Genomic DNA, 12,640 nt, shown 5'->3' on the forward strand with positions numbered 1-12,640 from the left:
ATGTATGTATATATATATACATATGTATATACATATGTATATCTATACATATGTATACATATGTATATCTATACATATGTATACATATGTATATCTATACATATATATACATATGTATATACATACATACATATATATCTATATCTATACATATGTATATACATATGTATATGTATAGATATACACATGTATATATATGTTTATGTATATGTATATGTATAGATAGTATATGTATATGTATATGTATACATATAGATATGTATATGTATACATATACATATGTAGATATATGTTTATGTATATGTATATGCATATGTACATATGTATATATATGTATGTGTATATGTGCATGTGTATATATATGTATGTGTATATGTATATGTGTATATATATGTATGTGTATATGTATATGTGTATATATATGTATGTGTGTATGTATATATCTATATATATATGTATGTGTGTGTGTGTATACATATACATACATACATACATATATATGCATTCATATATATGTACATATATATGCATATAGATACATATAGATACATATATTACATATATATGCATATAGATACATATATATCTATATACATACATAATAATATATATATATATTATATACATATATATCTATATACATACATACATACATATATATATATTATATATATATATGTATGTATGTATGTATGTATGTATGTATATATGTATATGTACATGTACATGTATATGTATATGTATATATATGTATGTACATATACATGTATATGTATCTACACACGCACACACGTACATACGGATCGGAAGTCCTAAACCCACCAGAAAATCAAAATGGAATTGAACTCTAAATCCTCCCTTTTAGAGGTCTATTTAAAGGCCTCAATCTTTCGGATTTTTTCTCACAAAAATCACCATCTAATTTCCTTTGATTTCTTCCGATTTATCGTGATTCATCCTTGCTTTAGCTATTAGAAATCAGATCAATCCCTTCAAAGATCAGATAGATCTCTCTACTTATCATTTCCTCAATCTTGTATAGGTTTTAAGTTGAGTTTGTGTCTAATTTTTTATCAAAAAATCTTTGAAACCACTGATTTTTAGATCCTTTATTTTCCTCTTTTGTTTTGGTTTTTCTCGCTATCGTTTGTCGTCATCGGCTACAGAACCTAGGTCATCGTTCATCGCTGTGGCCTACTCCAACCACGAGCACTGCAAGCTAGGAGGAGGACCTCCTTGTCGTCAGGAGCAACGGGAAGAAGATCCTTTGTTCTATGAAAGATGAGAAGAAAGAGAACATGCGGGTCCTCTATTCTGTAAAAAAAAAAAGAAAGAAAAAAGAACAAGAAAAAAAAAGAGAGAGGGATATTCTCTCTCTCCACTTTCTCTATCTAATTTCTCGCTCTAGAAAAATCCACTCTCTTTAAGATGATTTCTCTCTCTAAGATTAGTCCAGTGAAGGACTTTCTTTTGATGATTTTGATTTAGCTTAGTGAAAAATCTTGATTTGTAATTGTTGGACAGCGTGCTGGCATCTATCTTGGTCAAATCCGGATACCATCAAATTTGATCTATTTGATCTTTATGGAGTCAACTGTATTTTAATTTGATTTTGATTAAATAAAATTATTCTATCTAACTGACTTTTGATCATCGAGTACTATGTTAGCTTTCATCTTGACTCTTGTCGGATACTATTGACTTGATCATTCTTAATCTCTGTTGAACCACCTAGATCTTAGATGATATTTGATCGAATGAGGTTAGATGACCGACAGACCCAAACTATTAGATGTAACTACCTATGAATCGTATCTTTCTTAATTATCCTTATTTTTTCTGGTTATTGGACTAAATTTTGTATAGAAGTATAACTTTTCGAGAAGAAGATGTCTAACAGTAGATATTGCGATCTGATCTATAAATTAATTTTTTTAAAAAAATTATAGAATTATATAGATTTATTAGAATACATGTGAGGTAAGTAGTGTTTCATTTTTTTAGATTTTATCGATAAATTATTAAATAATTTTTATATTGAAATATACATGATTTATGAATCTGATCTATGATATTTTGCATTATCGAATATGCTTTTTTTTTGAAAAGTTAAATAATTTATGATCGAATATATTGAATTTGATATGGATCGTTTGATTGATTTTAGTATTATATGGTTTATAAACTTTCAGATTTGAATATAAAAAATTATTTTGATTTAAGATAGATTTCGACTCGCAGTCTAACTATGTATCGAACCCCGTCAGTGAGGGTTAAATGGTGGTACTTTGATATTCTATTAGTAGGATGAATAAATACTGGTAAGTATTTTGATGTCCTGCCAGTGGGGCAGTTAAATACTGATAATTATTTTGATACCCTATCAGTGGGGATTATGTACTAGTATTTTGATACCCTACCAGTGGAGCGGTTAAATGCTGGTGATTATTTTGATATCTTGTTAGTGGGGGTCATACGTTGGTACTTTGATTTAGTTCATGATCGTCGACATACGCACAGTATTTTGAAAAAAAATTGAATTATGAATGAAAATAAATTTGAAAATAAATTTTTAAAAGACTGAATTTGCATGGATCTATTAATATTGTATATTTTGAATTGATATACCTTGCATGCTTATTTTTAGTATATTATTATTATTGAATTTATCTAGCTAAAATGTATATTACTTACTAGGCTGTGTAGCTCATTATTATATTTTACTATTTTTATAGATTAAGAGATCTAATTTGATTTGGAGATTCGATGTTGTAGAACGAACTAGAGACAGACTCTGATATTTTATTTTAGATTAAGATTTATTAAAAATTAATAGAAGACCATGAAACTTTATTTTATAAGATATTTGATTTAGTTATTTGAAATAAAGTTGAACATTAATTATTTAAATTTTATTCTATTATTATTTTATGATATCATGATGAGATATCTTGCATATTTGTGGGAAGATTTCTCTATAGTATGTGATGGTTGTCGTGATCTTCGGCTCGTGATCTCGGATCGGGGGTATGATAGTATAAAGAATAGATTGAAAGAAGGATGGATGAGGTAGAGGAGGATGGATCTTTTATTTATCTTTTCATATATTTGATGAAATATAAAATAATGGATAGAAATGATTTTTTCCTCTATTTGGTATAGGAGGAATGAAAGGAAGGATGGATGATATTTATATAAATTTTTACTGACTATCTTTGGATAAAAATATTATTATTATTGATTTATAATATTTATTTATACTAAAAAATAAATAATAGATAAACTTATAATAATCATTATAATCTATAATTATATAAAAAATTATATAAATATTTAATTTAATTTAGTTTAATAAATAATTTTATAAATTAATTATTAATAATTTAATTATATAAATAAATAAATAATTTAAAATTTAATTAAATATTAATTATTATTATACAAATAACTAATTTAAAATAGTAAATAAAAATAAAAAATAAAAAATAAAAAATAATTTTAATTATTTAATTATAATTATTGATACTATGTACTAAAATTAAAATAATTACTAATAGAATTTAATAGTATATATAAAGACATATAAATAATATGAATAAAAAAGAATAAAATATTATAATTTTATCAAAAAAATAATGAGGGATAATTTTGTTAAAATCTATCCATCAATGCTCTATCCATCCTTGCATCTCCTGCTTTGGAAGGATGCAAATTGATAGATCGGATGGATGAACGATCCCTTCTTTTTCATCCATCCTCTATAATTTTTAAATCAAATGGTGGATGAAATTATCTATCCAATCTCTCATGACCCGAACCAAACATAGGATAAGAGGGATAAGAAAAGAAAAAGATATCGAGTTGTAGCCATTTTTGTAGTCCACCTAGAGGAAGCAGCCACCAAGGTTGATGACGAGCTTGATGAAAACAAGAGTGATTCTCTGATCGATGTAGGTCACATATTGGAGGGTGGCAGCATCCTCAACGATCGAGATGACAAGAACGTGATTCCATTGGGCTGAGGAGATAGAGAAGAGGAAGAGGGGGATCACACTGACTACCACAACTTCTCCACTCACTGTGCTATCCACCTCGCCATGCCATTCATGGATCTTGCTGGCGAGGATGCACCATCAGTCTGCTACGCCACCCCTGCTGCTACGCCGGAGATAGTATGTGCCAAAGGGGGGTTTTTAAAACAATGAGAGAGGAAACAAATGAACAGATTAGTTAACAGGATGGGTCAGATTAGATTAACAGATTATCCATATATTAAATAGATTAAACAAATCAGGTCGGATTATCTGTTTATTAAACATGGCAAGTTCGGATCATAGATCCTGATCTATTTAATAAATAGGTCAGTTCAAGTTTAATATTTTCTGATCCAACTCGCATATGACCCTCTCCGTTTATGGCCTAACCCGACACGATTGCCACCCCTGGATCTTGGCAATGTTTTATCATACATAATATCGAGCAATAACTAAGGGTCCATATAAATGAATAACTCGCAATGGAATGCAAATAGTGTATATAATATTTTAGCTCTTGGTCTACCTGAACAATCAATTATCAGCCTATAAGCCAAACGCAAATGAGGGTAAACCTGAGAAGTCTCAAAAACTATCCTACCAAATGTATTTCAGCCTCTATAAAAAATATGCAACATTTAGGTGCTAAGCAAAGTCCCAACAATTCATCATCCTGTAGTTCTTCACCTGGACATTAGAATTATAAGAAGCGGTGGATGAACCAACACAAAGGTTCTTGAAAGGGTTGCTCAACAGTCACACCATATACTTCAAAGTTTCCACATGCTGTATCAGCCATCCAATGTAGGCGTTACCAACAGCCTTTCCACCTATATTTTCAGGGATATACCCATATTCATCACATCATTTTCCACGTGGATGTCTGGCATCCACATTTGAATCACTACTAGTACTGAACTTCATGTTCAAGCATGCACTTAAGTACCAATCTAAGATTTTTCTTTTTCTTTTTTCTATAATAGGTGGTAGATAAGTACAACTAATGAAATGCTAGGATATAGCAGCTTAATATTTGTGTTAATGATTCACGTGTAGACTAGACTATACTTCTCTAAACGGTATAACGATCAACTTAATGATAGTGATCTACATTGTGTTTGTGATAAGAATGTTGATCTTGATCGGTTGTGATTGGAGGGTGCATGGAATTATGATAGAAGAACACCTCTAAAAGTTGTGTTTTTTAGCTTCATATAAAACTCCTCCTGCACTGTCCTATGACAGCAGAATCGGGTTTGTTATTCCTATACTTCTATAATACGAAAAAACCAATTATAACTTCCATAAAATTCACCAATTTTTGCTTTTTGAGCAGTTCTACACACATGTACATATACAGGTAAACATACATGCATGTACAAAGTTCTATAGGAATCCTCACAAATCATTTTGCATACCATGGTGATGTCTTCCAGTGGTAGTGAATAGTATTAAGATTTGGACCATGACGCACTCACGCTTGAGATGGAGTTTATTGACCAGCAACTTTACATATTCTAAATGAACTTTCAGTAAGTATTTTGCCCAAAATAAATTCAAGAAATTAATGATTTAAGTGTTTGGTTCATACCTACACTCCTAATATAAGATAAGTGGGTTTAAAGTTATATCAGACCTCATTTTTTGGTTACTTCATTAAATAAACAGAAACATGAATATATGTATCCTTGTGGTAACCATACACTGCCTGATCTACACTTTTGCCCCGTCCAACAATCATATCAGCGTCGCTATGTGACACAAGTAACCATCCCAACTATTTCATAGCACCCAAACTTACACTTCTGGGATGCCTACAGGTTCCTGACAAGCATCTTACTGCACTCCTTCACTATATAGTTTTCTTACCCTACCCATGTATCAAAATACCAGCAGTTTAATAGAACAGTAGCATTTATATCTATCAGCAATCTACTAGTCAATCACATGATGGTGTCTTATGGTGAAGGGTTGGTGATTTATTGATTTCAATCTTGATGATTTCCTCTCGAAGATGTTGAATTTAGTGAGCAATTGCTTTACAATTTTCAGAAAGAATTTGCATATAATACATTCAAAAATGAGATGAGTGACAGTTCAGCCAATCTCTACAATGATAGAAGTTATTGATGGATGCAAAAAGCTCGCTGTTCGGTTACACTGTTCTATAGAAATAAACCACAATCATGGCCATAACCATCAAGCTTCTTGTAACTATTCGGAATCAGCTTTATGAATCATCCTTTGCCATACATTATTATATAAACCTAAAAATGATGTTATTTCCATGTTACACAAAATAGGCATGGATCATATTTTTGTAGTTACAAAGATATCACAACTTGTTACTCTGTCTGCATTTTGACTCATTTCCCATGTTCAACACCCACATTGGCATTGCCACAACTCACAAGAGATCTGTTCATGCCAACAATCTTTTAGCCTACACTTTGTAAGACCGTATTATACTGATATATCAAGATATCATCTTCATTGTTACCAAACCTCTGCAGCAGTTTAATGTTTTCATATCTCTTAATCATCCAATTAACAAATTGCACAATACTATTTTGAGTCATCATTTCATCATCCCCTGACATAAACACACACCCACATTCCACCCAGGCATGTAAAAGAAAGCAGGATAAAGGAAGGATTGCATTTTGCTTTTGTACCTGTCAGCAAAACATCATTCAGATTATCACTAGCAACACCTAATCATGGATTTAGGTAAGTCGAAACTTTTAAGAAGAAATCTAACTTCATTTGTGGAAACATCAGAATAGAATAAACACCAAGACTACTGCATATGTAGCAATTTGTCATCCATGCTTGAAGGTGAGTTCTGCTACGGCCCTCTTCCAACTTCAAGCCTAGAAAATCAAACCTTAATATAAGTTCTGAAGCTGCAAGAGTTTTCTTAGGCACAAGAATGTAGCCCTTGACAGGCATAACTAGCAAGGTTGGAGAATTTTATAGCTGATGCTCATGGTATAGAGCCTGTTAAAAATGATTGACAGATACTGTTTCATAAATCCATCTACTAGGTCAATAGAGGAAATGTTGATCATTATTTTAATTTTCTTGTTAAATTACCAGCTCACAAATTTTCAATATACTTATTCAGCATTCTTTTAGATCTTACTCGTTAATAAAAACACTAAAAAGAAATGCTTAAGCAAACATGTTATCTAGACTTATGCCTCCAACTTGAAGGAACCATGTCAACATGTATCAGCAAGTTGGGTATGCTAGAAACTTCAGATACTTCTGTTGGCATGTTCTAAAGATGGTGAAGAGCCGATTTCAAGAGCAAGTCAAACACATCTCAAATAAATCCCACCAAAATGTCATTAGAACTGGACTTTTGATGTTTCTGGAGCATGGTTAACAGTGGAGGCTGGATATTAATAACTTCGTAGAAAGTCACATATTTATAGCCTTAGATAATTTTGGAGTTAGGATAAAGAACATGTAATCTAATAGCAGAACAATCAGCAACCTTTCAGTTTTCTTGGAGCATCTAAACAATGGCACGCCATCTATCATGCTCGCATCCTCATTCATTATTCTTGATGCCAATGCTCTTTAGGTATAACAAATAATAGCATCCGAACAATCTTAAGTTTCAGACTTACAATTGTTGACCATCTTTCAAGGTACATGGAAGCCATCTTTATTTTCTAGAATTATGCTTTCCTACATACTTACCAAATAGGTCAAGCTGTTGAAATGTTTAATATCAAGAGGGGCATATGCTGATATGAATTATTAATTACTAATACGTTAGTTTCTAACAACAAAAGAAACAAATTTCCAATTAAATAGAAGATTAAACAAATGTTATCTTCAAAAATTTCCTATTACACAAAATGATAAAAACTAGTACCAATCTGATCCAATTTTGAATTTTGATAATATGTCCAATGTTGCTCTCTTTCATTCTTGCCCAATCAGACACTTAAGGTATATCTAAATCCTACTCCCTTATTCAAGCCATGCAACACAGCTGGCAAGTTGATCAGGTGCCTGACTGTTTTGATTGGACAGAAAGTATTCCCTATGTATAACTGAGTCACAACTCCTTGAACACTAAGAATACATACTGTATAACAACATAATGAAGAGAAAAGTCTTAAAGACTTCTGAAAGACATAAAAAATGGAAAAAAAGCAGGGAAATGGTGCACTGAATGGTAAAATAGCAAATAGTCGATATGTAAATACTTACTTCCAACACAACATCTGGATTGATTTCTGAAAGGGTCTGGACAGCAGCATCTGTTTTGGTCATGCCAACCTATATGGGGGAAAATTGTGTGAGTGAAGAGGGTTCGCCCCTCAAAGAATTAACAATTTTAAATGATGGCATTCTTAAACTACAAAAGTGTGCAAAATAGATGATCAAAGTTACATTACCAGATATCCAGGTAGACTATTGATCTAGTAAAACATAATAAGGGAAAAGAACAGATAACCATAGTTCATCCCCGCCCTCCACCACCACACACCCACCCACCTCAAGATATATATATATATATATATATATATAGCGAGAGAGAGAGAGAGAGAGAGAGCATGCCTGGTCAGGATGAAAGAAAAACCTATTCATGTTAGCTAACTCCACTGTGTCATGCCTCTGTATTGCATGCACCAGGTGCAATTGGACCGCGCAAATCCCATGGTGGATAACACACCACGCGACCCCTTGTATTCCACCGATTCTTGATTGCGCGCTCTCCACCGTGCATGTGCTCTGGGATTTGCCCTGGTTCACTTGCACCTGGTACATGCAATAATTTCTCCTGTGTCATAGTCATACAACAACAGGTGACCAATTCCACACCTTGTAAGCATCTCTGCAGCAACACTACCTACACTACCTATACCCTGTGGCAACAACATAAATTTTAACAATTGAGAAGTAACATAAAAAATAGATAATACTACTGCATCTTAGAATTGCATGAAAGATTAGGAAATTATTGCTTTTTAATAAGAATAATTAATCAACAAACTACAATGTAGATATATAACTTAAAATTACAATATGTAAAGATCTTAAGGAATAGTAATCATCGGCCTCCAAAATATCTTCCAAAGAATCTCAATTGAAAATCAAATAGTGCTTCATGCCAAGGCATCAAATATCAATTATGATACGTGTATGGCTGTACCAGCATACAACTTGTCTAGCATTGGTATGGCACATTTTTATAGTAGTGACACTAGGTACGAGGGGCATACTGTGATTGATACCCTACCAGTAGATTTTGCACACCTAATAGATACCAATACAGACTGCTACCAAAAAATAGTGCTTCCTCCACTCTCAAACCTCTTACTACCTCAATACCTTCTTGGTCTGATTATATATTTGCTTCCATTAATAACTACAGTGATGAAGCTTCATCTCTTTATACTTCATACATGTTGATGAAGCTAGAAATTTTATTACCTAGCATCCATTACTCATTTCTGTAGCTTCATAAAAAAGCCATTTGCCCTCTGAAAATTAAGAAGAGGGATCTCATTTCTTACTACAGCACCAATATATCACTATGCAATAGCTCACAAAGAGAGCTAGATGTCACCCTTTATGCTTTTTGACCTTGATGTCACATTTCCCTCCCAAAGTGATATTCAGCTTGCTAGTAGATTGATTTTCCATGAATAGACAAAGCATATTAAATCTATATTATTTTTTTTCATTCATCATCATCAACTATATTGTTATGCATTCTTATCTCTTGGTTACACACCAACTATGATATTTTTTTTGCAAAATCCCCCACTGCTCTACACTTTCAGTCGGAATCACGTCAGGTGTGGAATATGCTCAAGACTAGAATTATCGCGGCTCAGCATGATTCTCTAGTATGAGGGCGGTAGGTCTCTTTTAGATGTATATATTACATCCACCACATGATTTCAAGGCAAGAGTTAAGTTTTGAGTCTCAAGAGTAGTTAGCTCATGCAATCTCAGTTTGCTCAGGTACATAGAATGGGCTGCTATAGCATATTTGACATAGGTGGGACCCCAATAATTCCACCAATTGACACATTCAAGATGCTCCATGACTAGCCACTTTGCGAATCGCTAAAATCCACAGGACCATGCAGAATTTAGTGCACCCAGTAAAACAGAAGGTTTATTCGTTAATCCATGATCAATTGAGTACATGGGGGCGTATCTATACAGATGGGCTCCTAACACCCATAAAAATCCTATTTCTACATGGTTGCAATTTTCCTATAAAGAAAAATAAAAACAAAAAAAAATAGTTTTCTAGGTCTTGTGGGACTTGTAAGCCAATAACAAGTGTTTCTTAAAACATTAAAAAAAAAAAAGACCAAAAATGTAGGAAATTGTCCTAAATTCAAGAAGGACATGGAATAGTATTTTCATAATTAAGTTGAATTTCATCAGCAATGTGTCTGCATGACATGTCTGCAACAAAATGGCCATAACTTCCTCATCTCAGCTCCAATTGAGGTGATTCAAAATAATTGGAAAACTAACTTGATATTGGACATCTTAGAAGTGGTTTGAGCTTGAAATTCAACTTGTAGTGATGATTGTGATGTGATCTTCTGAAACTCATGTGTGGCGGACTGTAACTTGATCTATTTTATTGACTTATTTGTGAAACCTGAGCTCATTGAATAATAGTGAGTCAAGTGTCACATTGTGCTTTTTTTTCATCAAGTTTTAGGGAGGTCTGAAGGCCAACCAGGAGACTTGTGGCAGTGAAGGATGTAGAATTGGCCATCGAGCTTGTTCTAACACAGTTTCCTATGCATCCATAACCCTCTATCCAATTTTGATGATGTTTGGCCATATTTACACACCCTTTGAGGCTTTCGATCATGGAATTTGTTGTAAGAGGGTCCAGAGTTGAATACCCATATAGTCGAGCATTCTGGCCAGTATCAACTTTTTAATCATATATCTCAATAAATATTATAACTCTTGCTTAAGACGTCACATTTCTTGCAGACAATAAGATTTGATTTATTACAACCTCAAAATGACTTTATTGGTTAGGGTTCCTACAAAACAAGAAATATTCTTCAAGCATGAAATATTCTTCAAGCATGCTGTGAGATCAGATTTTTCAGTGACGGAAATCATGGATGTAATTTTGAATTTGATAAAGATTTCTTGACGGGCATCAATATTTGATTGTTTTATATCTTATTCATTAGTCATAATTCAAGAATCGTTACTGATCTTGGTCTAACTCAGCATTGAATTTACTAAAAAGCTCATGCAATTTAAATGCTTATGAGAATTGAGGAAGAGATGAGACAAATACACTCAACTATTGCAACCGAGAATTCTCGTATCCTTTCATAGTTGTCCACAATGCCCATGCGCTGAAGGGCCATCAGCCTACCATAAGGGTTGCTGTCCACCACCTCAGCACTCATATCCTGCACATCACGCCAGATGCATCATAACTACAAAGCAAAATTAGCACCAATTAGCATATGAATAGGGGTTAAAAGTGGTTTTTGTAAGAAAAAGACCTTGACTTTGGAGCGCCATGAGGTCCCAAATTTTGTAATATTCATAATTCTCACTACTCTCTGTTGCATCTACAACAAACACCACAAGAACCAAAATTTGATGGATAATTCAACAATAAGCACATTAATGAGGAGCCTTCAATCTGATTTATTTCCAAAAACAAACCTCGGGAAAAGGATAATGCCTTCTTTTGATATATAAGATTATGGATCCAGAAAAGAAAAAGAAGAGGAAACAATATAAATCAGTTTATAATGGCATGGTTAAGCAACCCAACGAACGACGTGCTCTATCAAAGAAAATAACACAAAATACAACAGAATTTATCAAAAAGAGAGAACTTTGCAGCGGCAGGCAAGTCAGGAGATCCGACGCATGAGATAAACAGACAAATCGATACTTCTCCAACTAAAAAAAAGACCTAACATATCGTGAAAGATCAAATCAGATAGCAAACTATGGGGGCAAATATTCCATAAAAACGGATAAAGAAAGAATAAGATTAGGAACGCATAAAGGAATGGGAAATACCAGAATCAAACAGAAAATTAAAGCAAGAAATCAAAGAACAAGGGGAAAGAGTGAGAGAAGGGAGACCTCGTCGACTGAATGGAGGGATTTGGCATCGGATTGGGATCGCTTCAGCGATTCCATGTCCTGGAGCAGCGCCTTCAGCTCTTCCTCCATTGTCGCCATCCTCGCTTATCTTCGATCTTCCGGAGATCTCAATTCCCAAATCCTCCGCTTCTTCTTTGCCGCCGGAGGTTTATTTGAGAAAGCGATCAGTGTATGTGTGTCCATCGAGACGTTCGTGGGGAACACAGTGGGCGATTCGCTGGATCTGTGGGTAAAGTAACTCGAACGGGTCTACTCGGATTCGGGGCGGATGATGGATAATCACGGTAGAAGACTATTCATCGTTACTGTTGGATATGTGATCCAACATGGTGGCATGTAAGAATGACCAACTGATAGGGATGACAATGGATAGAATTTGAATCAAATATTATATTATTTATTTTTAAATCTGAATATAATATTGTATACTCAAATTCTATCCGATATTCGATCGA

The 12,640-nt window shown here is 33.4% G+C and overlaps 1 protein-coding gene across 10 annotated transcripts; it reads right to left on the reverse strand.

Annotated features, from left to right (window-relative positions):
* Positions 1–6,157: 6,157 nt before the first annotated feature.
* Positions 6,158–12,401, reverse strand: LOC105037287 (ubiquitin-like modifier-activating enzyme 5). Of its 10 annotated transcripts, none has more exons than XR_012142946.1 (7): positions 12,165–12,398; positions 11,567–11,635; positions 11,360–11,470; positions 8,616–8,923; positions 8,265–8,333; positions 6,830–6,907; positions 6,613–6,709 (listed from the first exon to the last, which is right to left on the reverse strand). XR_012142946.1 is itself a non-coding variant. In XM_073261262.1 (6 exons), exons 4-6 carry the CDS (start codon positions 8,823–8,825, stop codon positions 6,473–6,475), a joined length of 516 nt encoding a protein of 171 aa, XP_073117363.1. In that variant the 5' UTR covers positions 8,826–8,923; positions 11,360–11,470; positions 11,567–11,626; positions 12,165–12,391; the 3' UTR covers positions 6,158–6,472. The 10 variants fall into 10 exon arrangements, 5 of the variants coding, with proteins under 5 accessions (XP_073117363.1, XP_073117360.1, XP_073117357.1 ...); XR_012142945.1 differs by having other exon boundaries at positions 6,796–6,907; XM_073261262.1 differs by lacking the exon at positions 6,830–6,907 and having other exon boundaries at positions 6,158–6,709; positions 11,567–11,626; positions 12,165–12,391.
* Positions 12,402–12,640: the final 239 nt, after the last annotated feature.

This window comes from Elaeis guineensis, chromosome 1 (genome assembly GCF_000442705.2).
Source record: "Elaeis guineensis isolate ETL-2024a chromosome 1, EG11, whole genome shotgun sequence".
Classification (NCBI taxonomy): Eukaryota; Viridiplantae; Streptophyta; class Magnoliopsida; order Arecales; family Arecaceae; genus Elaeis; species Elaeis guineensis.